The sequence below is a fragment of the Lagenorhynchus albirostris genome, chromosome 18 (assembly GCF_949774975.1).
Source record: "Lagenorhynchus albirostris chromosome 18, mLagAlb1.1, whole genome shotgun sequence".
In the NCBI taxonomy this organism is placed as follows: Eukaryota; Metazoa; Chordata; class Mammalia; order Artiodactyla; family Delphinidae; genus Lagenorhynchus; species Lagenorhynchus albirostris.
In genome coordinates this window covers 73,633,045-73,658,680 of record NC_083112.1, presented here as the reverse complement: position 1 = coordinate 73,658,680, position 25,636 = coordinate 73,633,045, and the positions used below count along the sequence as shown (strand labels likewise).

General features: G+C 40.5%; 1 protein-coding gene across 2 annotated transcripts; it reads left to right on the top strand.

Moving 5' to 3' along the window:
* Positions 1-418: 418 nt before the first annotated feature.
* ARGLU1 (arginine and glutamate rich 1) lies at positions 419-25,614 on the top strand. 2 transcript variants are annotated; one of them, XR_009536646.1, is made up of 5 exons: positions 419-1,015; positions 9,033-9,258; positions 11,058-11,182; positions 11,541-11,624; positions 24,778-24,793. XR_009536646.1 is itself a non-coding variant. In XM_060128761.1 (4 exons), the coding sequence occupies exons 1-4, from the start codon at positions 669-671 to the stop codon at positions 24,940-24,942; spliced, it is 822 nt and encodes a 273-aa protein (XP_059984744.1). In that variant the 5' UTR covers positions 427-668; the 3' UTR covers positions 24,943-25,614. The 2 variants fall into 2 exon arrangements, 1 of the variants encoding a protein (XP_059984744.1); XM_060128761.1 differs by lacking the exon at positions 11,058-11,182 and having other exon boundaries at positions 427-1,015; positions 24,778-25,614.
* The last annotated feature ends 22 nt before the right edge of the window (positions 25,615-25,636 follow it).

Sequence of the window (25,636 nt, the reverse complement as noted above, 5' to 3'; positions counted from 1 at the left end):
TCTCAGTCCCCTTTGTACCCTGTGAGCTTCACAACCACGTCATAAAGCGTGGTGTCTGGTGTCTCCACTGCGCAAATGAGGGAGCTCAGCTCAGAGAGGCAAGTGATCTGCCCAGGGTCTCTCTCACACCATTTTGGCCTACCTGACAAAACCAGTTCCTAGGATACAATGCAGTCAGGAAGTTGGTACCGAGGCACGATTTCATTCGCACCAAAACGGGAAAGTTCCAGGCTTACGGTGTCAGCATCTTACCAGAAAGCAAAACTGCTCTGGTGAGGAGGCGAAGGACTCCCGCGCCCGCGCGGCAAGCCGGCTTGAGGCTGGCGGAAAAAGCCGAGCGCGTTCGGAAGCGCTCGCCACGCCTTCCGCAGGGAGCGTCAGGGGGCGGGGCTCGCGTGACGGCGCGTTGCGCGCGGGGCCTTGTGGGAGGGGCGGCCGGTGCAGCCGCGGCTGCCATCTTAGCAATTCCTGGCGTTGCGGCCTTGTCGTTGGCGGCGGCCTTCGTGGCGGCCGTCGGCCTCAGGGGGAGGCAGAAAGTCAGCTCGCTGATAGCTCTCCTTCCCCCAGCCTCGACAAGATTGCCAGCCCGCTTCCGGAAGCGGAGGCGAGGACAGCCGGGCACGTGCGGGGCCCGAAGCCAGCGGTTAGTCCCAGCGTCGCCTGGAAGGATGGGCCGGTCTCGGAGCCGGAGCTCGTCCCGCTCCAAACACACCAAGAGCAGCAAACACAACAAGAAGCGGAGCCGGTCCCGGTCGCGGTCTCGGGACAAGGAGCGCGTGCGAAAGCGCTCCAAGTCCCGGGAAAGTAAACGGAACCGGCGGCGGGAGTCGCGGTCCCGCTCGCGCTCCACCAACACGGCCGTGTCCCGGCGCGAGCGGGACCGGGAGCGCGCCTCGTCCCCGCCCGATCGCATCGACATCTTCGGGCGCACGGTGAGCAAGCGCAGCAGCCTGGACGAGAAGCAGAAGCGAGAGGAGGAGGAGAAGAAAGCAGAGTTCGAGCGGCAACGAAAAATGTGAGTGCCCGCGGGGGGAGGGGCCGGGAGCCGGGGAGGCGGCGGGTGCGGGGTGGCGGGGAGGGGGAGCTGATTGGCCCTGGGGCGAGTGAAGGAGGTTAGCGGGGTCGCAGGGACCGGCCCCGAGCGGCTGCAACCCTGGCCTATGGAAAGCCTGGGGCAGGACAGACCCACGAGTTGGCTGGGAAGGGCAGTAGTGGAGATGGAGCTGGAAGGGCTTGGAGCAGGGCAAGCATTTTGGCGCGAGAGGAGGAGGAGCGTCCCGGAAGTAGAGGGTGGAGTTCCGTGTGGGGTTGGAGCAGGCTGGCCCCGGAAAGTGGACGGAGGACGTTGGGGGGCCCCTGCAGAAGAGCGTTCTTGCCTTGCACCCTAAACGCGGGACAGGGATTCTCGGAGGTGAACCGCTTCAGGTGGTTGAAACGTACACGCACCCAATATAAGTCCTTATACTTTAGTGTACTTCTGCTGGTAGAGACGTCGCGGTCGCTTTTCCTGTCTTGGGCCTGCTCTTTTTGTTTTTTGAGGTGTAATAACAGAATGCGCGCAGCTTAGGTGTGCAGTGAGGTAAATGAATCTTGACGCTTGAGTTCACCTGTGTAACCAATCGAAGCCTGCTCCGTCTTTTCACTCTTTACTAGTTATGGGCTGTAGGTCTCCGTAGCACACTTCGGTGCAAGACTGTAACTCGTTTCCCTTTTTGGTGTATACGTGCTGTTCAGAAGATAGAATATTCGCTTTTACTTTTGCATTGATCATATGCAGAAGATTCACCTCTCAAGTACCTTTTGGTCTAAGAGTAGGTGCAAATGATTCCAAACGAATGAAATTTTGGTTTTAAAGTGTAGAGTTGTGTTTTGGTTCAAGACCCTGGTACTCTGATGCGCTGGGTATTCTTTCCCAAAGCCACGTTGAAAGGTAGAGAGATTTGCTAACTCTCCCTGTTTAACCAGCCATCTTCCTCAGTTCTTCAGTGCATGTTTAGAAAGTGCTCATAAGGCAGGAGAGTTACTGAATATAGAATTTTCCTGAGACAGATTTATGAGTGTTGAACCGTGTAGGCGTTTTCAGTCTCTGCAGTGTAGTTTGTGTTATGTTCCAGCAAAGCTTGTTTCTGAAAGGAAATCATTAAGAGGTAGGGGACTGGAAAACTAACTATTATTACTGGAGGAAGCAGTACCTGGAGATGTCTTTCACTGCGTTTCTTTAAAACATGCACAACGCTTGCATTTTTCCTTTACTTAGAACTATCGGTGGGAAGTATGAACACCGAGTACGAATAATTGTGTCACAAGAAACCGTGATTATATAGAATCCCGTTTTTTTGGTCTGGAACAAGATCCTTAACTGTGAAGATGTAGCTCTCAAATAACTGTCAACAGATGAACATTTTAAAAAATTAGCTAAGATAATTCTGAGATAGTATTTCCATGTGAAAACAAAGGATACCTCCAAACAGTAATGATTTGCCATTCATTAGAGAGCCGAAACTTACAGGGAAGAGTGAAAGGAAACTTGGTATCCAAGGAATAGATAGAAGCATTTAGCAAGCTACACACGAATAGCAGAGAAGAAATCCAGGGATGAAATGAGAAAATAGAGCAGTTACATTGTCCCAAGTTGATAGAGGAAGCACATGGCCGTTAGCATTTATGAAGGGAGGAGGGGGCAGAGCTAGCAGCCACCTGTTCACTGAATCCTTGCGTGTCGTGCAGTAGGCACTACTTAGTACGCTCTAATGCCTAATAATACAGAGGAGACGATTGAAAGATCTAGGTTTTGCAGTCATGGGAATGGGCAGAAGTAGTTGTTTATTTACAAATCCTGTTGGTTAGTTCATTCACCTGATACTTACGGAGCATCTTAATAAGTGCCAGACACTATGCTAGGAGCTGTTACTCTGAAGATGATTGACCCCTCCAAGGTCTCCATCTAGCTTGAAGACAGGTAGGTAGATAATAATACAGTGTGGTAAATTCAGTGATAGTGATGTGACTGTAAAAAGGAAGCATCCTGGATGGGTAAACACCTTAGTGCTCCTCAGGAGTGAGTGGCAGGTAAAAATAGGATTCTGTCAGGCTAAGCATAGGAGGATACTTGTGGACCAAGGGAGGGAGCCCCCTCCACCCCTGCCAGAATAAAGGGAGGGGTGCAGTATGTTCTTAGGTGGAGTAAAGAGGTGAATATTGACTGGCACATGCATTTCTGTAAGTATTCAAGTCATGGAGTGGCTGGAGAGGTAGATAGAGGCAGGGAATCATGAGAAGGGTCTTGCCATATTAAGGAGCTTGGATTTCATCATAGAAACCAGAAGGGTTTTAAGCAGGCAAATGGCGTGGGATTGTAGGTTTGGTTTTCAATGGAGCATGTACTGCTGTGTAGGATAGAAAGTTACAGTAAGTCCACATAGGAGTAGTGAGGGAGCAGTTGTTGGAATGGAAGAGAGGGGCAGATTTAAGAAGCATTTAGAGCAAACAAAATTGGATGTGAAACATAGGGGAAATAAAGCATTGTTTTGGCTCTCATGTTTATATTGTGGCTATTGCATCTCAGCCACCAAATGTTTAAGTGACTGCTGTGGGTCAATCACTAGTTAAAATGTCAGAAACCTGCACTTGGCACTTCCAATGTAAGCACTCGATTTTGGACATAGTGAGTTCATCCAAGGTTGACACGGGAGACTGAAGCCTGGGGGAAACCTTGAGAGTAGATAGAATGGCCCAGGCAGAGAGTGGAGGGAGAAGAGCAGTTGATTCATGGGACTGAAAGAACCTTAGGGAATGTCTGGATGTACAGTTGGACAAAGGGAGACAAGTGTGTGGTGTAGTAGACAGCAGAGAACGTAACAGAAGAACACGCACTGTCAAGTGTACCTTCTAGAGGTCCAGTGTGAGATGGAGAGAGACAGCAAAATTAAAATCTCTTGGGCTTAACCGATTAGAAAGTCTCCTTAAGGTTGGAAACCAGATGTTTTGCCGTTTACAATTCTGAGGCCTTGAATAAACTACCTGCCTGTGAGCTTGATTTCTTATCTGTAAAATGGAGATACCTGTCTCGCTTATTGTGAAGATTAAAAGTACTTAGGTGATACTTGGCATGTATGTAATGAGACTCAGTAAATAATGTTATTTAATGTAATTTTTTTACATGTAGGCAGATTGAACCTGGTGATTTTAAGAAGTGATCTTACAAGTTACGATCTTGATGCAGTAAAAGGCAGACCTTAAAATTAAAAAAAATTTTTTTTCCTCACTGTTGAAAAGTTCCTTCCTGTGGTTGAAAATTCAGTTCAAAAGATTTCCTTCTCCTTATGTCCCAGTCATTCAGTGTTGCTCTCTCTTTCCTCCTCTGCACCCTTATCATTTTTCCTATGTATTATTTTGAGACGCTTTATGCCTGTTGTGATAACTGTTGGAAAAAATGAGTGGCTGAAAATGACTTGCAGCAGATCAGGATAATATTAATGGCATAGTAACTTACTGTAGCCTGTGGTATCTAGGTTCGCATATACTTGATGTTCAATTGCATGGCATATCGAGAGCCTCCTAAATCCGAGTGTCTAAAGTGAACTGGGATCTGTATGAGTGATTCTTAGAAGAATGCTCATTGTGAGAGCAAATTCGCTATATTGGAACTACGTACCTCAGGGAGGTTAGGGCTTTGAGACAAAACATTAGGGCATAAGATCAAGCTGATGTTGGTAAGAATTTTATCAATTTTTTAGGTAATTATTTTGGTAGCTAAATTTTTGTGCATACCTTTGCCTTTAATGTTTGTCGTGGAGAAACAGTGCAGGGTAGTAGCATGCTTAAGATCGTTATCTTTGGAGTTGCCTAGGTTGAGGGTCACCTCTCAGTCACCTGTTTAGCCTCAGGAGCCATCAGAGATGCCATTATGCTGTGGAGTATAAAGCTTTTGGCAGTGTAGTTAGTTGGTGTCTATTCAGTACTGTTTGCTAATATTATGAAGCAGTTCCTAGAAGGACACTACTAGGGTTGAGTTTGTACATTTTAAAGACTTAAAAATAATATTAACCAATGCTCTGTACAAAGTCACACTCGCATTTAACGATGGGCCCTTGCTGTTTGTTTTAATAGTTGCCATTTTAAAGTTGATTGTGATTAGTGTTATGAGAGCATGGAGAAAATGAGGACCTACTCTTATCTATTGAAAAACTTCAGGGTTTTCATTCAACCCTTTCATCAGCGTCAGATTGTTTGTTTGGTTGCGTTGGGTCTTCGCTGCTGCACGTGGGCTTTCTCTAGTTGCGACGAGCAGGGGCCACTCTTCCTTGTGGCACGCAGGCTTCTCATTGCAGTGGACTCTCCCGTTGCGGAGCACGGGCTCCAGGCATGCGGGCTTCAGTAGTTGTGCCACGTGGGCTCAGTAGTTGTGGCGCACAGGCTGAGTTGCTCCGCGGCATGTGGGATCTTCCCGGAACAGGGCTCAAACCCGTGTTCCCTGCATTGGCAGGCGGACTCCCAACCACTGCACCATCAGAGAAGCCCTCACAGATTCTTAGCAAGGGGATGGATTCAGCAGAGGAGCCTGAGGAAAAGATTAGAGAGAGAAAAGAATATCAAGAGAGTGACAACTCCTATGGCAACAGTTTTAAGGAATGGCTAGGCAGTCATTTTAGGTGAAGGATCTTTCCTAAGATACTAATGGCAAAAATGGGTTGTTGGGTTTTTTTTCTTTTCTGAGAAAGTTTCAGGGCTTCTTAGGAAAGTTAGCCCAGTTGCTGCCTTATCATTGATTATGATAATAAGTTTGTCATCAATAAGAATGAACTTTTTAAAATTTTAAGAGCCACCTATCCCTCCCACCCTCCTTCGGCTAACTGGTAGAGGAAGGCTATGTTGTAGTAAGTTTCATTCAATTCTGTACCTTATATGTTTGTGCTTTTGTGGGAAAAGACAAGACAAATGAAGAAAAACACAGGAATACAGAGATTGCTGAGACATGCGGAGAATTTTTACTTATCATGTATGTTAATACTTACATTTAGCTGTAGAACAGAGTCGCAGAAGTATAGGCTCTATTAGTAGGTATTAGTGGGGTTCAGGTTTCTAGCACAGCATCTAGTGCATAGTGGGTTGTTCAATACAGACTTGTCGTATCTCTCAAGTGCTTAATTCTCTTGTTCGTGTGCCCTTGGTTTTCTGGATCCAAGTGTGTGGGGGGAAGGGGATTAAAGCAATATCCGGCTCTTAACTTTTTCAGCACTGGATCCAAAAATTGATTTAAATTTTTTTCTGAGTGCTGAAGTAGCAATTTTAACCTTACTGAAAATAACAGCGACAGCAAAAATTATATCCTTGATCATGCTTGTAGGGGAACAGCTCTGCTCTGGTGCCCTGACCTTGCCTGTCTCCTTGTGTAGGGCGCAGCAGCAAGGCTTAATTACAGTCCTGGGGGTGTGCCGTGGTGCCTTCAGGAACAAAGGGGGATGAGCAGCCTTGTAAGAAACTCCACTAGGCCATTTCTCATCCTCTGGGTTTCAGTTGAGCTTGGGAGTTTCCGCTTGCCCTCCCCTTTAGGCTGGAAAACTGCTGAGCTGTACTTAGAACGGACTCCTTAGCAGCAGCCACCTGTTGCCTACATTGCTTGTCACCCTGTATGGCCTGTCACCTGGCCTCTCTGGTTTGGTGTCCATCAGTGGGAGCAGAGACACAGGGAGCTGACAGCATGCTGATCTGGCTCCTGCTGTAAGGAACTGGATTGGTTTGAGCTCTTTTCTCCTTGCTGACCAGATCTGTGGAGGTGTGGTCCCACTGGCCATTGTGCCATATTGCTGTCCTCTAGGGACTGTTTGCCTGACAGAAACCCTGAGCATGTGTCAGGTCTCTTCCACCTTTACCAAATTCCTGAGTTAATTAGGCAGCTTTTCTACTGATAAACAAACCCAAAGCCTTATCCAATTCTTTTCCCTCATCTTTTACTTTGTGTGGAAAGTTTTAACTGGAACTTGGTTTACAGTGTTCTGCTTTAAGAGTTGTACCATTTTTGAAATTTTAAAATGAGGTTTCTTTGTAGACGTCGCTACATTTACTAATTTTATAAGAACCAACTAACCAACTAAGAAAGCGTGGGGCGGGGTGTGTACGCTTCTGAAACTTCGTGTCATGAAAGCTTTCCAATTCAGCAAAATAGGGTATTAATCCTCATACAGCTGTCATCCAGGTTCAGCAGTTGTTAGCTTGCTTGTTTCATTTCATATTTCTGTCTTTCTCTTTGGATGAAGTAGAGAAACAATATTTTTATGTTTGGAATGTAGTTTAATTTCCATTGAAATAGCTGCCTGATGGCTTTTAGGTATTCCTGGCCATTCTAGCGTTGGGGTGGATATCTCTTCTCTTTTACTAAGCTGCTATAGCTAAAGGCTTATTGAAACTACCCTAATACTATATTTCATTCAAAGTTAAAGAAGGAAAAGGAGTATAGATAGAGAGTACATGTTAGGCTTTTGTGGGGGGTTTTTCCCCCAGTGAAAATCACCAATAATTTAGTGTTGGGGAGGAGATATTTAAGAAACAAGAATGGTTATTGCAGATATCTAGAACCTAACAGAAATTATGACTTCTCAAGTAGTTGCTATCTCCCTGACAGAAGTATGTAGGGATTATAAATGCAGAAACAGATATGAATCAGAATATTAGATACATTGGTGTCAGTATGGTAACACTGTGAATAAATAACAGGAGTTGAGAATGAAAGCACTTCAGTGGGAATTGAATCACCCCCCAAAGTAGAGTTGGGTTGAAGTGGATTGGGTATTTAAAGGTCACTTAGAAACTGTAAAGCCTTTACTAAACAGATAAATTGAATGACTCATACATATGTATGAGTCATCAAAAGATGGAAGGGTTACAGATTTTGTTTAATTTTGTGGATTGTGAGAAATATGCAGCATTAATAGATTGACCTCTTAGGATTTAGGTATACTTTCAGAGTCTCTGCATTCATTCCAGCACAAATTATTGTCTCAAGTAATGCCGTTCAAGAGAAATACAGTGTGAGCCACATTAAAAAGGAACTAGTGAAATTAATTTTAATATATTCCCAGTCTGCCTCAAAATACTGTCATTTTAACATGTAATCAAATAAAAATACATGAGATCTTATATATCTTTTCTTCTTACTAATCTTCAATTCAAACCAGACACATCTGCCTAGTGGCTATCATATTGGAGATCATTGGTATAAAATGTGCAAGGTTTCCACCATAGTGCCATGATAAATGTCAATATCTTCACAGAATTTCATTTTGAGTGAATAAGTTCATTTATAATACCTAAATGGGGTTAAAATAATTAAATGATATCATGCTTCATTGAACTTTTTAGAAGTGATACTAATATATTTCATCCACTTTCCCATATCTAGAAGAGCTTTGAATTGAAAGTCAGTTAACAAAAGAAAAGGTGCAGTAAAGGGCAAAAGTTTAGAACCTGAATAAGTTTGCCTGTATTTTTGCTAAAAACCACAGTATGTTGCTTTAGCAGTCTGAATCTCTTTGAGTCTGCCTTTATTCTGATCTTGCTTGGGGTGGGGGAGGGGAGAATGAATTTAGCTGGTCTGAACTGCTTGCTACATAATAGTTTCTCCTGACTTGTCTGTAGCTCAACCCTTAGACTGAATGGATTGACAGAGGAGCAAATCATATATTTAATAGCTTGTCTTTTCCTTATGAAGCTGGTAACGAAAGTAGATTTCCTGTTTCAGATTCACTCTACAGTTCCTAAAACTACTGCATTAATAAGCTGTTTGTGTACACTAGTCTTTTTGTATTTACTTTAGAAAGTGACCAAAAAAACCATGATTTTATATTTATTTGAATTTCTGTATCACTTAATCTTTTGGTATCTATCATTTCCTTGAATGTTACATGAAAATGAGTTGTAAAATCTTAGAAATATGTAAGCAGACTCAGTGTTTTACAGACTCACAACTAGTTCTATTTCAGTTCTTAGGTTTATTTCTTACATTATCTAAGTCCTTTCCCCACTTTGTTTGCTAGTCGGCAGCAGGAAATAGAAGAAAAACTCATCGAGGAAGAAACGGCACGAAGAGTGGAAGAATTGGTGGCAAAAAGGGTGGAGGAAGAATTGGAGAAACGGAAGGACGAGATTGAGCGAGAAGTGCTCCGAAGGGTCGAGGAGGCCAAGCGCATCATGGAAAAGCAGTTGCTCGAAGAACTCGAGCGACAGAGACAAGCTGAGCTTGCAGCGCAAAAAGCCAGAGAGGTAACGCTCGGTCGTTTGGAAAGTAGAGACAGTCCATGGCAAAACTTTCAGTGTGGGTGTGCCTCCTGCGCAGTTCAGAAAGAGATGGAATGCAGACCAATTCCTTTCTCATCTAAACTTAACGTTGCTGCGAAAGTTAATTTTTTAGCCTATTCACATGTGCTGACTGATATTTAAAAGCTATTTTCATAAAACTATCCAAGGATACTTTTTGATTTAATGGAGCTGGCTTACATATTTGAGAAGTGTTTGAAACTTTTGCCATGGCTGCAGGACTTACATTCTTTTTTTGGGAGGGTGGGGGGAGACAGGGAGTGGTAAAGGGAAAAGGATAAAAATCCACCTGTGGTTACGTGTTCTTCTTTTCTGTTTATCTCTCTTATTGCCTAGACTGTGAGAGGCTTTTTGCCTTCAGTCAGATTAAAAAGAGCAGGGCCTAACATTGAGTGATAGCACCTGCTTTTGATAAGTAGGTTTTCTTGCTCTTCTTTTTTTCCTTCTTTTATCCCTCACCCCCTACCCCAAATCCTGCCTCAACACAACGGACTAATTCTAGCATTCTGATCATAAGGCCCTCCATTTTCCTAATGTGTTTCAAAGATCTTTTTAGGAAAAATGTCCAGATTATTCGTCCACTTTTTTAGTATCTACTAACAACTCCTTTTTTTCTCTAGAGAGTTATGAAGGAACAGGTTGTCCTTGTCTGGAGTCAAGCTAAACACATGATTTGTTTTATCAGCAGCTGGAGCAGAAGTTGAAAATGTCTTTCTGTGAGACAGTAATTTGCTACTGAAGCTTTATGGCTTATTTGCACTGATTACTCCAGGATCCTAAAACTTGTTGAAAGTCACTGGAACGCTCAAGGCAAATTACCTTACAGCACTGAGTGTCCCTCAACATAGTTTGCATAGTGACTGTGAATTCCATTGGTGTGTGCCATAGGAAATCCCGTGGTTATATTTTCTTGAACTTCAATGTTTGACTCAAAATATGTGACTCATTGTCATTTTTAATCTTGGCATTATTGTGGACAAGTTGACATCTTATTAAATCTCTTGTTTCCCAGTAAGCTTAGTTTTTCAAATGCATTTTCCCTTGTGCTGTCTAGATATACATGTCTATATTTGGTGGATATCCCAAACTCTGTGCCATTGAGTATATGAAATTTTTGTTAGTGCCTTTAATAATGAAGATACTTTTGGAGTAATGGTGCTGTCTTGTAGCGAGTTATTAATCATAGGAAGATTTTTTTCTCTTCATTTGCTTTTTGTTTCATATTAACAATTTTTTTTTTACACGGACACAACCCTCTGACAGTCTTTCCAAATAGTAAAATCATTTGAATATGTATGCTGTGATCTCAACACTGCCCAAACCATCAAGCAATCTTCATATAGCTTGCATTATAAAATCTCATGAAGTTCTCCAAGAAAAAATAAATTACAGAATTTTATTTCCTGACCATGCACCCCCTGGATTCCTGAATTTCAGTTCAGATTGTAGATGACAAGATAAGCTGCCTTTAGAAATTGTCAACATCTGAATGTTAAGTCCATTCTCCCCATGGAAGAAGCCCTTAGTTCCATGAAGTATGGATTACCATTTGTATTTTTCACTAACAGTAAATGTATTTTTCTTATTAATTGTTTGCCTTAGGAATGATGAATTACATTTTTTGTTCCTTCTTACCATAAACATCTGCATTCCTCAGCTCAGCCTTCCTTGTATGTTGTTTCTTTATAAATGGTTGAGCTGCTGATGCAGGTATTGCCAAGCTAACAGTACAAATCATTTTAAAGAGGAAGCTGGCGCGTATGGCAGCCGAGGAGCACACTCTGCAGGACACTGGACAAGACAGTAAATATTCAACTTTTAATGCTGATTAAAGGAGTATAGGTAAAGAATACGTAGGTATACATAATTGGTGAGACAAATATTCACTTTATTTATATTTTATATATTATTTTTTTAATTTGGTAAATACTATCCAGTTTTGTAGTTGTCCTTGTTGATTTGTGTGATATTAAAGTATTAGTAATAATTGCCAGGAAACTGTCATTAGGGAGGGTTTAGTTGGTTGCTGTTTGGACTGGGAGGGATGATTTAAATTTAGTACTAGAAACAAATTTTAGTGGCTGCACAGTTTATCATTTGTCAGACAGAAGGTAGCTATAAAGCTACCCTGTTTAGTCAGATCGAAATAATTCAGAGGAAGATTAGTGAATATTTTATCAATAAAAAAAATTTATTTTTCTAACATCTTAACATGTCCTCCCCTTTAGGAGGAAGAACGTGCAAAACGTGAGGAGCTAGAGCGAATACTAGAAGAGAATAACCGAAAAATTGCAGAAGCACAAGCCAAACTGGTATGTATGAAGCATTCATGAAAAACATTTTAGAGTTCTCGGGACTATTTTAAGGGATTTGAGGGAACAGTAGGAATAGTTGAGTAGATTTTAGCTGCTGTCTTCTAGAGGAATCTGTTTGGGGCAAGCCAGAAATTCTGATTAATCTGGAGAAAGTTCCAAAATTCACAGTGGTTTAAAACAGCTTTCCTAGGGGAAATTGTACTGTCCCCATCCCTAATTTCTTCTTCCTAAAAAGACAAAAACAAAAACTTGAAGGTTAAGTTCTTAATTAAGTCTACTAATACGCAGCATTTCACTTGGCATTAGTTGCTTTGTTACCAATTACTAGACAGAATAAGTAGAGAGTATATATTTGATACTAAGTGTACCAGATTAATAAATTTTTTTCATATTTCATGTTTATAATCTAACAAGGAATACAGAGACTTAAAGAATTACAATATGAGATACAGGTGTAAAAGGAGATACAATTTTTACATTTTAATAAAGAAGTCAGTATAAGAATATTGAAGTAAATTTTTTAAATAGAAAAATGAATACATATCACTTATATTTTTCTTTCCCATTCTGTATTTTAGTACTTCTATTTGTTTGTTTGTAGCATATGCTAACATTTAAAATAGAATTTAAAAATAGGTACAATTTTTGGTGTAGCAGGGTTTTCCCAATTAAGAGTATGAATATATTTTGAAGCATTCTCAGTATGATGTAAAAGAAAGCTAGAATTAAAGGACTATGGATATAAATAAATCAAAAAATGAAGAAGGATAGTCAGACATTATAAGGGAAAATTTTCTTTTCCTTATGAAGATGGCATATAGGGATTCTACTTCAAAGTAAGAATATAAATCAGAGATAGAGGGAAATTTACTTAGAATGAATGAGGATTAGTGGTATTTACTGCCCAGGAATGAAGACATGACCCTAGAGGGACTCTTGGTTTTAGACAAGTTTTGTCTAGTTAGAAATGTGTTGAGAATAATGCAGCCATAGGAAGACATTTGCTGCTAAGTCATACTCTTGACTGGGGGAGGAAGGCAAGATGGAAGCTCCAGTTAAGCGATTCAGAAAAAACAAATTCTGTGACTGTGTTTATAAAGGCACAGAAAAAGATCTGGGAGGATCTAAGTAATTAACAGTGAATCCCACTGGGGGGTTGGTGAAGGAGGACTGTAAATAACTGTTTTATAGTGAATAAGAATGTGAAAGTTAAAACCACCAGCAGTTGGTTCTAGAGTATGATCTTTTAAAAGATAATCTGCCCCAGATAAGAGCCAAACTAGAAATACCCTAAACAACTTACTGAACATGACACAAGGGATTCTTAATATCACTGTCCTGGTTACTGTGAAAGCCACAAGGAAAGGGGAAGACCTACTTGTGCTTTACCAATGAAAAGACCTTAAAATCTGCTTAGGTGGAAGAAGCACCATGAATATGAAGTGGGTGAGAAGTCATAATGAGATGTATCAATACATTGCTGATTAATACATATGTGATAACGCTTTTTTCTTTTAGTGATTCCACATAAGGAGAAAATCTCAGTGCAAGTGCGAGAGAAAGTAAGAGGGGAAGTGTGCATCTTAATTTTAGTTTTGAAGGTTGAGCTTTGAAAGGTAGATATAGTCTTGTTTGTAAGGCCATGGGTATTTGCAGGAGAGATGAACAGTATAGTTGGTGCTAGAAACATTGAAGCAAAATTACCCAGTACGTGGGATAGAATTCCTCTTAGAACGTGGTGTAAGAGACTGTATAGGGAGTTCAGTTTGCAGATGTCCTGAAAGGCCAGATTGTGACTTCTAGAGCAAAGGTTCTAAGCTTGGTGTACCCTGCCAAGGTCTTGATCCCTTCTGACCCTGGGGTAGCTGTCTGAGTGCCTGGGGACAGCTTGGCCTCCTTACGTTCCTCTAATAGCCTTCTTTGTTTACCCAAATGAACCATAAAAATAGGAGATTAGCAAAGCATATTCTAAAGCAGTGCTTTTCAAGTGGTGGTAAAGTTGCCCAGGTTTTGTTTTTGTCTTTTAATCCCAGTTTGTCTCAGACCTCTACTTTTGCAAAATACAGTTAAGATGAATTATTAGAAAAATGAGGTCAAATTGCTATAGAAGTTTCTAAAATGCTTATTCTTGGCTTCTGCATATCTTATTGTGGGTCAGTTACAGTTTACACTGTCGTTGGTCCATGGGCCATCCTTAGAGTAGCACTGCTCTAGAACCCTTGAGTTTGACTTCGTATTATTAGACTGCAGTGACGCTGCTCTGACTGCATGTTATCAATAAAACTTCAGTGAAAGGGTATCTTAGGGAAGAAGCAGCTTGAATTTGAGGAAAATTGGTAAAAATCTGGACATAACTAATTTGCTTCTTGTTTTCAGTAATGTTGGAAGCATAAAAAATTATTGTTCCTGTTGGAGAGAATTAATTTTTATTTGGTTCTGTTGGTGACCATGTCCTTGCAGGGAAAGTAGAGTACCCTTTGTGTAGGAAGAGACAAGAAAATGTTACTGTATAAACATGCAAGGCACACTATTGCAGTTTCTCTCATTTTTATCGTCCTTTCCCTTTCCTCTCAATTTTGAGCACAGTTCTTTAATCTTTATACACGTTTCTTAGTATTTACACTAGGAAATACTACATAGAATGTATTGAAAGTCTTGTTAAAATAATAGACATATGAATAAAAAGCAATTTGGAGATAAAAGTAGTCAGGATGTTAAGTTCTCTTAAAGGCATTAGTGTATTAATTGTGGAGACAAGGACAACTCCAAGAAAAGTCAGCTAATGATATGGAACTATTTGGTACGTGGTATGAGTTACATGAGGTAACTGACATAATTGCCCTTCCTGGAAGAGATACCACTGCTCTGGACCTTGATGGACAGTTAGAAATTGAATTTAGGGTGAGGACAAGAGGGTGAGGAAATGAAGTAGGGCAAAGACCTTTAGGGAAGTACAATTAGAAAAAAAGCAAGAATGTGTGGGATCTCTTGGGATAAGCAGTAGTAGTTGTAGTAAACCCACTTTATGTGTAGTCAGAAGTTCAGGTTTTGAAAGCAGATTAGACAGGTTGGAAAAGAGTGTACCCTGGGGGAGATTTCTTGTCTATAACCATGAAAGAATAACACAGTGATCTCTTGTAAATCAATAAAGGAGACCAACTTCCTGAAAGGGGTGGGGGGGACTACTTCGAGAGGTAAAAGAGGTAACTTCACACGAGTAAAATGAAAAGTAGCTGTAGTAAATTCCTGAAAATAAATCCCAGCCTTAATGGGAAAACAAAGAAATGCCCCCTCTCTTTTCCTTTTTCTCTAATACTATATACCAAATTTGAAAAGACTTTTTTTTCCCCGTTAGTAGCAAGTGTTGGCAAGAATATGGTATAAAGAGACCCTTTATATAGTGCACTATTCTGGGAGTTTAAATGGATGTGACCGTTTTAGAAAATAACAATAAATCAGTATATACCAGGAACCTTAAATTTTAATTCTGCGCCTAAGAACTTACCTAATGAAAACTGAACCCAGTACAAATCAATTCACACACAAAAATGTTTTCCCCTTATTTGAATAGTGAAAATTGCCCAGGTTTTTAGATAAATTATAACACATACATACAGGGGATTTTTCTGTAGTCAAAAAGCATCTGATAATACAGGGGAAGTATGATTTTCCTAATTTGAAATGTATATTTGTACATTTAATAGAAAAATATGCCAAAGTACTGAGAATAGTTATCTCTAATTGGTAAGCCTGTAAGTAATTTTATACTTTTCTCCAGTTTCTACTTTTTTTTTACAAGTAATGTGTATCACCATTATGATCAGGTAAGAATAACTAGTAAAGAAAGTAAATTTAAGCCACACTTAGACTAAGTTTTAAGTAAGCCCTCGTGACAAAACTTCAAAGATTGCTCCCAGTAATGTCTGTAGTAAGGAACCAGATTAGCTAAGCCATACGGACTCTCATATATGATACATGTTAAGTGGTCTAGACCAAGAGTAGTTTTTGCTCATTTTAGTTCCAAGTTGTTTATCAAGATACTTGATTTTATCTGTCCATAAGGAGGCAAGAAAATATTAACGAACATACGTATTTGATTTATAAAATCAAACAAAAACTAATCCAAAAGTGGATTAGCTTGACTTGGCTTTTTGGCAGATTGGTTCCTAGTTCTTGGGTTAGTATTGGCATTGCACAGCTATCATCAAACATTTGAAAGGCTGTTGTTAGTACGATGGAGAATTTTAAGTTTGAAATGTGTATGAATCTTATTTATTCAGAACAGGAAACAGACTAAGTGAAGGTGGTAGGTGTTGCCATGGAATGAAATGTTCTAGGAGGTTATGTCAGTAGGAAAAACGACCCCTCAAACTGTCTCCTGAAATTCTGGGTCTATAGTATATTTCCTCTCTTTAATATTGAAATGATTTTCCTCTTTTCCCTTGCCAGTTAGGGAGATTTAGCGTGCTCATTGTGCTGTATAACACGTGGTATCTCACCAGTTTGAGAGATGAAAAGATAGTACCATGTTTACAAGCTGACTATATATGAAATGTATTCCACATACTTAAGTTTCAAGTAAACCAGATCTCACTTTGCAACTAAGAGATAGCTCTGAAAAGAGTTCTTAGGGAGATGTAAGAAAGAATTTTTTAATGTTCGTGTAGTAGACAGAAAAATGTCTCCTGCCCCCCAAAAAAGATATCCATGTTCTAATCCCTAGAACCTGCGAGTGTTACCTTATATGACAGTTAAAGAGTCTACACAGATGTGAATAAGTTAAGGATCTTGAGGTGGGGAGTTTATCCTGGATTATTACTGTGCCCTAAATGCCTTTACATATATCCTTATAAGAGGGAGATGGAAGGAGATTCTACCACAAAACACAGACAGGAGAAGCCAAAGACAGAACAGAGAGAGATTTGAAGATACTGGCCTTGAAGACTGTAGTGATGTGGTCAGAAGGCAAGGAATCCTCTTAGCAGCCACCAGGAATTGGAAGAAGCGAGGAACAGACTCCCTTTAGATCCTTGAGAGGGAGCACACCCTGCTGACACCTTGATTTGGGCCCAGTAATCCTGATGTCGGACTTCCGGCTCTCAGACTAATCATGTGCTGTTTTGAGCCTACCTAGTTTGTGATAACTTGTTACCTAAAAATGTGCAAGTGTTTTTGGTATTGGACAGTGGGTAGAGGCTGGAAGAATTTTGAGGTACATGATAGAAAATGCCTAGACTGTTAGTAGGAATATGGGCTTTAAGTGCACTTCTGGGGACTTCTCTGGTGGTCCAGTGGTTAAGAATCCGCCTTGCAATGCAGGGGACGCGTGTTTGATCCCTGGTCGGGTAACTAACTAAGATCCACATGTCGCAGGGCAGCTAAGCCCACTCGCAGCAACTAGAGAGCCTGCGTGCCGCAACTACAGAGCCCTTGCAGTCTGGAGCCCATGTGCCACAACTAGAGAGGAGCCCGGGTGCTGCTACTAAGACCCAACACAGCCAAAAATAAAGAAAGAAATCCCTTTTTTAAAAAGGCACTTCTGGTTAGGGTTAGAAAGAAAATGAAAGCATGTTATGCAAACTGGAGGGAAGGAATTCCTTGTTATATAGTGGAAGAAAACCCAACTGAACTGTGACCTACAGTTGTGTGAAAGGGAGAACTTATCTAAGCGATGAAGCTCATGTACAGCTGAAGATATTTCTAAGTAAAGTGCAATCTGGTTTCTTCTGAATATTTATGTAAAATGCAAGAGGAGAGTAATTGAGGAAAGAATCAAGAAGTAAAATAAATGAGAACTTGATGTTTGGGGAAATATTTAGCCTATTTAGATTGCAAAAGATGCTAAAATTAGATTCACTATTAGAAAAACTTGTTCTGGAAAGAAGGCTAAGGGTATGATTGGACATCCTTTTGCTAATGCTGAAGAGTTTATGCCTGTGACTCATAGGTTACCTCAGCCATTTTAGCAAAAGCCAGGATTAGATGAGATTATCCAGAAAAGACCTGTGGAAGAGCCTGTTGTCTAGTGGCCTGATATACATGGGAGACTTACAGTGTTTTTGAGATGTTATATCAGCAGAAACACTGCCAACATGGACTGAAAGGGAGGGAAGACCTAATGATGAAAGGCTTTCAGACTTCACTAACATAGGAAAAGGTGAAGTGAAAACATAGGAAAAAGTGAAGTCAGAACAGAGATATGAAGGTACTGGCCGAAGGAATGTGGCCCTGGAATATCAGCACCTTGATTTTGTTGCAGTGATACTGATTTTGGACTTCTTGCCTTCAGAATAAACTTCTGCTGTTTTAAGCTATCCAGTTTGTGGTAATTTGTTACAGTGGCTACAGGAAACTAACATAGTTGGAAAGAGAATGGGGCATTTATGCTAGAGTGAGTGTATTATGTAAGTTGAAACAGCACAGTACTTAGGATGGCTCATAATGACATATTTGTACATTTTAAGAGATAGGAAAATATGGTATGCCATCAAATGTAAATGTCAATTAAATATTTTAATTTGAAAGAGTGGGCAAATTAGGTAAGGATTTTAAATCAGTGAGAGGCTTGTTCCCAGTTGATAAGGCAGAAGGTTGATTTAATGATGTTCATGTATTCTTGGCAACGATTTTTTAAAAACTTTCTGGACATTAATGTATTGCCGTCGTGTGGGGTGGTGTGAAGGATGGAGACTAGAAACGAGAAAGCCACTGAGGTCAGTGAAAAAGATGGGCAGTTGATCAGGTGGGAGTAGAAACAGTAACGAGAATAGTTGAACTTGGTGAGTGATAAGGGTGTACAGAGGGAGGGAGAAGAGGAAAAAGGAAGGAAAGTAAAAGTCTATTGTGGGAACCAGGGAAGACCTGATGTAATCGTGCTAAGAGCCAAGGATCACCAGGCATTGAAGGAGAGCTTTCACAAAAAGGAATGAATACTGAATAAGACAAACAAAAGAACTGAGTAAAAGAACAGAGAATTTAGGCTACAGAATATTAAAAGAACCACATCTAGAAGAGTGCAGTTTTTTGTTACGTTTATAGGACATGAATGGTAAAATCCTGAAGGTATCAGATTTCTCTTTTGGCAGTAACACAGAGCACTCTCTCCAGAGGTCTGGAAGGCAGTGAGTTTTGTACCCAATGTTTCTTTTCAAACCAAGCTCAACTATCAGTCAGTTCCTTCTTGAAGCAATTATTTGTACTTTAAGTAAAAGGGGGCTAGAAGGAGTGTGGTGGTATGATTTCTCTTTAGATGAGTAGCTAATGATATCCCGTAATGATAGTTAGTGTATATCCTAAGGAGGTAACTCTCAGAATAACTAAATTGCCATGGCCCCTGGAGGAAAAGAGGGAATTGCTTTTTTCAGTCCTTCTTTGTTATTTTCTTTTTTAAACCTTGTACATGAATAACATCATAATAGTTTGCTAAGGGTCAAAACTAATTACATTAAATTTCTTTTTATAATTTTTTTTTACTCATTGTTTATGTAAAAGGGGACATACATTATAGTTTTTATGGAGGGGAGGGTGCATTAAAGAAACAAAATTGCAGAATGGCAGAGTGAAACAGGAGGTATGTTTTGGGAGGTTAAAATGCAGAAATTCACATTTCCCAGTAGGGGCATGATTCCTAATTGTAAGATTTTTTTAGTTCTTCCCATCATCCCAGTAATCACTCCTGATAAATATTTCTATCTTTAGATTTTTGCAGTAGGACCTCTAGGTAAAGTGGGAGGGGAAGACAAAAGATACTGGGAAGGGGGTTACGTAGACCCTTCTACTATAATGGTATGTTTTGCTCTTGTGTATTTCATCTCAGCAGTCATTCTTTTTGCATGGGGTGCAGGGTTGAAAGCCTTTTTGAGACCAAACAGGGTCCTGGCTGTAGTGGCTGGGAAGGACTTCCCCACTGTAATGGCTCTAGTATGGTGGGTGTGTTACCTTTCTCTTTGGCCTCCCTGATGTCCACCACGTTAATCTTGTAGGAGAATTTAGTGGTGTTCACCTGCATCAATACGAATGTGCATACCCTCCCCCCACGTGGAATAATGTTTTCTTTTGCATACATTTGAAGCGAGGGGAGAGGAACAGGGTATATGCGCCAGCAGATGGGACCATCAGGAACAAAGCCGCCTTTCAGTCAGTTAACTGCAGAGGGAGGTGGGAGGCAAGGCTTTAGAAGAATACCTAGCAAGTAAGGTGTAGAGTCATATCACACTTACAGATGGATAGGCAGTTTTTCATCACTTGAAAGCCACTGTATTAAAATGAGAGACAGGTTTGGTTTTTCTCAACTAGCCTGTTTTTTCTTTTCTTTTTTTTTGCGGTACGCGGGCCTCTCACTGCTGCGGCCTCCCCCGCCGCAGAGCACAGGCTCAGCGGCCACAGCTCACGGGCCCAGCCGCTCTGCGGCACGCGGGATCCTCCCGGACCGGGGCACGAACCCGCGTCCCCTGCATGGCAGGCGGACTCCCAACCACTGCGCCACCAGGGAAGCCCATAGCCTGCTTTTCTTAATATATAATATTTACTTTTATTGTCAAGATTTATCAGTTTATCAAGATATTCATTAACTTCCAGTTGAAAAAGTTTTGTAACTTTCAGTTCAACATCGTTTTCTTATTTTATTTTTTATTTATTTATTTATTTTTGGCTGCATTGGGTCTTTGTTGCTGCGCGTGGGCTTCCTCTAGTTGCGGCAAGCGGGGGCTACTCTTTGTTGCGGTCCATGGGCTTCTCATTGCTGTGGCTTCTCTTGTTGCGGAGCACGGGCCCTAGGCGTGCGGGCTTCGGTAGTTGTGGCGCACGGGCTTAGTTGCTCCGCGGCATGTAGGATCTTCCCGGACTAGGGCTCAAACCCATGTCCCCTTCATTGGCAGGTGGATTCTTAACCATTGCACCACCATGGAAGCCCCAGTTTTCTTACTTTAGAGCTAAAATAATTGTTTTCCTTCTCTGGTCACTGTACTTAGGCCCTCAAATATTTTTTGTTTGGTTTAAAAGATAATTTCCAGCATTTTAAAGTATTGCACTTTACAGTGTGTTCTCTCATAATTATCTTATTTCATCTCATAATTACCCTGTCATAATTTCATGGTTATTGTCATTGCTGTTAGAGCCATTCTTTATATATATAGTAAGGGTCAAAAAAATAAGATTTTCCCAGGATTATTGAAGTACTGAAACTTAAAGACCAACTATGCATGTCATAAAATTCTTCTTTGTTTTACAAAAACCTTATGAGTGTTAGTTTTACAAATAGGGAGTCCTCCCCTGATGTATTAGAATTGTTGAAAACTTATTACAGGCCACATTTTAGGATACATGTTTTTTTTACATAAAGTAAATACACTTGTATCTGTATCATTCTTTTTATTTGAAAATGTCTTTTTGTTATTTCTGCAGTTTTATTGAGATATAATTGACATAACAGCACTGTATAGCATAAAGATTTAACATGATTACCATGATAAGTTTAGTGAAAATCCATCATCTTTTTTTTTTTCTTTGCCAAGGTGTAATTGAATATGCTTAGTTTAAAGCTGTAATAGAACAAAATACAAATATTTATACATAAAGACGGGAAGGACCTGCTTGGTTTCATTTTTTAAAACCATTCCATTGTCAGGTACTTGTAATAGGCATTATGTGCTTAAGCACTGGGGATAACACTGTTAGCTATCACTCCTGGTTAATTACAGCTCTCCCTCTGTACACACACACACACACACACACACACACACACACACACACACACACACACACACACACACACACACACACACACACACACACACACACACACACACACACACACACACACACACACACACACACGCTTTTGTCTCCTGTATTTGTAGACTTCAGTGAAACTGAACCTTTTCTTTCTCTTCACTCAAATCTAAAGATAATTTCAGTGCAGTAGAAATAGTATTTTCTGTCTGTGAAGGAAGTTACTTTTTAAATCTTGTTTAATTTTTTGATTAGGTAATATGATCACATGATTCAAGATTTAACAGCCACACAGTATTTTTTAAAATATATTTTCCATAACATATTTAATAGTCCATATTGATGAATATTGGGGTTTTTCCAGTCTTTTACAAACCACGTTGCAATAAACTTGTTCAGTTTTGCATGTATGCAAGTATGTTTATAGTATAAAATCTAGAAAATTAAATTGCTGGATATAAAAGTACTGCGAAATGTAGTTTGGGGTGGATAGTGCCAAAGTAGTTTTCATAAATTTCTCAAATGGGTTGAAGTTGTGATGTTCAAACCGGTTAGTCCCCAAGCTTCTTTCTAATCTGCTTTCCTAGGGGCTGAGTTAGAACCTTACGGAAAAGCGAGTCTGTGGTGTTTATCCTGGAAAGAGTTTCCAAAGCACAAGCGTGCCCCCTAAGAGTCTTTATTAAGTCTTGATTCAGTTGCATGTGCCATGCTCTGACCCCAATGTGGGATGATTTATTAAAACTGGATGAATTTGCATATGAATTTACTAATGGTGATCAGAAGCAGATGATTATTTCTCTTGTAATTATCACTGAAAGTCTAAACAAGAGAATGGTGATTTGCAATGGACTTTGACACACAGGTAGGATTGTCGTAGGAAAGAATGGCATGAGCTGAGCTGGTGGAGGGCAGATAGAAAGGATATGGAAAGTCACAAATAGTATGCTAATCTAGGAAGTTAGGCCATGTCTGTGCACAGTGGAAATCATTGGAAGGCTGAGGGCAGGAGAGCACAGTGCTCAGGAAAGGTGAAGCCAGCAGCATTGTGTAGGGTGGATTGAAGGGCAGAGACTGGAACCAAGACCATTTTAGGTCTGCGAGAGATCTGGGGCCCTGAACTGGCACGGAGGCAGAGGGAAGGGACAGAGCTCAGGGGAGAGAATATACAGGAAGAGAGGGATATAAGGGGGAATTGACAAACCTGAGGGCTGTTTGGTTGTGTCGAGGGAAGGGGGAGGAGGGGAAGGAAATAAGCCATACTAGATGCGTGGCAGGAGGGAGGCCAGAAAGGGCTGGTTCATTTTAGGGTTAGGCTTGAAGAATTTAAATCTTGAACATGTGGAGTTTTGAAGGTATTGAAGAGGTTTCCCAGTTGGATGTTCCTCAGCCAGCTGGAAATGTAGCTTAGGAGAAAGGTATGGGAGAAGTACTTCAGCTCTCTGTTGGGTTTCCACCTTATGAGAATATAAAGATACAGAAGTTTGTGAAAATCCACTTGCCCATCTTGCCTGCCCACCTAATTCCCACTCCTTCAGTTTTGGGTCTTCCTCACCTCTGACCGTACTTGGTAACAGTGGATTTGGCCCACTGTCTTCCACCTTTTAGGGTCATGATCCTTCTCCTTACTTGCTCCCCACCCCACCGGCCTCCATCTTAAAGTAAAACAAACCTCTTTCTGGTGTGACTTATGTATTTAAAAGTTGGTTTGTTTTTTTTTACCTACAAGATAAAATTTAAACGTTTTATTAAGTTGAATACTAGAACTTGTTACCTTTTCCATCTTCTGCCATAAAGCCTATAATTCAGTCACATTGACTTTTAGTATTCCTGAAAAGAAAAACCTATCCATGGAGGACCTTAGTCTTTTGAACCTTAGTGTTTCATTTATGGGAGGAGAGAAAATTTTTAAAAGACAAGTTCAAGTGAACAGAAGAATGAGTAAAGGGAAAGGCCACTAAACTTATTGTTAGTTTTTGACCATCTAAAAAACAATTTCAGTAGAATAATGGAGATGTAAGCAGTGAATTTTTAAAATTTGACTTTGAATGGAAATAAGGCATTCGAAGGATGCAGTGTGTATTTTAAGATCAGGGTCAGATGGGGAAAAAGGACAACTCAGTGATGATAGCTGAGATTTAAAAGTCAAGAGTTAGAGCAGGTTTCCTAAACCTTGGCACTGTTCATCTTTGGAGTTAGATAATTCTTTGTTGTTGGGGAGGGGGGCTGTCCTGTGCCTTGTAGGATGTCTGGTGGCCTGTTCTCTGCCCACTGGGTGCAAGGAGGGCCACCCACACACACGGCACACACACGCCACACGCCACACACACACCACACACATGAGACACACACGCCACACACGTGCCCATGCCCCACACACGAGACACATGACACACACATGCACACACGACACACTACATGCACTCACACACGACACACATGCACACAACACGGCACACACATCGACACACGACACGAGACACGTGGCACACATAACGCACGCACACGACACACACATGACACACAGCATGTGCGTGCGCACGGCACACATGCACGCACACGGCATGCGCGCGCGCACACACACACACACACACATTGTGACAACCAACCACACACTTCCTAATGTCCCCTGGGAGAGGAATAAAACTACAGCTGGTTGAGAATTACAGGAGTGGACATGAAATCTTTGGGGAGAGGGAGCAACTTGACGGAGCTCGTGAGAATGACCTGATTTTCTTGGTGCAGAGGGGAGTCTTCTGTAGAGAGCACAGGAAGGAAGTCGGTTGCTTGAGAGTGAAGGAGTTGTGAAGGAGTCAGAGGCATTGCAGGAATTTGATTGATATCTATTTGAAATTAGATGGCGTTTTATAGTTAGCCAGGTCAAAAGGTCTCATTTTTCTCTCCAGAAAAGAACTTACTATTTCATGGTTGTATATTGACAATATAATGTAGTTCTGTTGGGGATTTTTGTCTATAATTTTTGTATGCCTTTCTAATTATAAATTTAGTTATAGTAATTGGTAATAACATACTCTGAAAAATTCATGCCTTGATTCGTATTTGACAGTTTGTTTATCTGGTGCATCGAGGGTGTAGATAAAATAAAAATAAGTAATAGGACAAAAATGTATACTGATCTCGACATGATTTGTAGAAACTTCTTTTCATTTTCAAAATGTTCAAGTGCTTTCCTACAATTTGTTCATATATTTTTCATTAAAAAAAATCAGAAAATGTTGGAATAATTAATAAGGAGTTCTTTTCTAATTCCTAGGTATGTTTTCCTGATACTTTCTATGCGATCTTAGGCAAGATTTTTTAAACATACACTTTTGTGTGCCCCTGTTGATGAATTTGTCACCCAATTTCTGGAATATTACTAATAGAAGACATGAAATTCTAGTTTTTTACTTTTACCTTTCAGGCTGAAGAACAGTTGAGAATTGTTGAAGAACAAAGAAAGATTCATGAGGAAAGGATGAAACTAGAACAAGAGCGACAGCGTCAACAAAAAGAAGAACAAAAAATTATCCTGGGCAAGGGGAAGTCCAGGCCAAAACTGTCCTTCTCATTAAAAACCCAGGATTAAATTGCAAACTCTGAACTTTTTACAAAGAAAAATGGAAAAACTTTGTATGGTAGCTTCATGTTGAAGTGGTTTTTTTTTTTGTTTGTTTTGTTTTTTTTTAATTTGGAAAATCTGGAAAGTTAGCTTGTTCTAATAGGGGCTATGCTCTGCAATTCCTTTTTTTCCCCTCCACTCCTTTAATGTCCATTAAGTCAAACCCTTATCAGATCATTGTTACCTTCCACAAAGCGATATTTTTTCACCTGTTGGATTCTGTATTAGTGATCTGAAGAAGAGCAGATCACTTTGTAAACTATGGATGGTCTGATAAGGTTTTTACTGACCCACTGACTTCACCGTTATACTCTGTTTACTACATCATAATGCTGGTTTTGCTGACTTTTTGTTTTTTTATATATTTATAAAAAAAGAAAAAGTTGGTAATTGCATCGGAAGCGCCCAGGGTGTTGCCGGACCTTTGTGGTATATTGTTAACCAGTGTCCTCGTGGTACTGTTACTCTTGATGTTCCTGACACAGGTAAGGATACAGTTGGTCAGCTCTGATACAACATATACATACAGTTCAGTATTGTCTCTGTTCAACTTGTTTTTATTTCATTGATGAAATCAAACCAGCATTCCCCATTGTGTAAATAAATGATTTTGCTGAATAAAGTAAAGTCTTAAATTCATATGTTGAAGCAATTTTTTTTA

What these genes read in the sequence shown, in the direction of transcription:
- ARGLU1 (XM_060128761.1), top strand. Translation starts at nt 669, where the DNA reads ATGGGCCGGTCTCGGAGCCGGAGCTCGTCCCGCTCCAAACACACCAAG. An exon ending in TTCGAGCGGCAACGAAAAAT is followed by an intron (nt 1,016 to 9,032) that starts GTGAGTGCCCGC and finishes TTTGTTTGCTAG; the next exon opens with TCGGCAGCAGGAAATAGAAG. An exon ending in CAGAAGCACAAGCCAAACTG is followed by an intron (nt 11,625 to 24,777) that starts GTATGTATGAAG and finishes TTTACCTTTCAG; the next exon opens with GCTGAAGAACAGTTGAGAAT.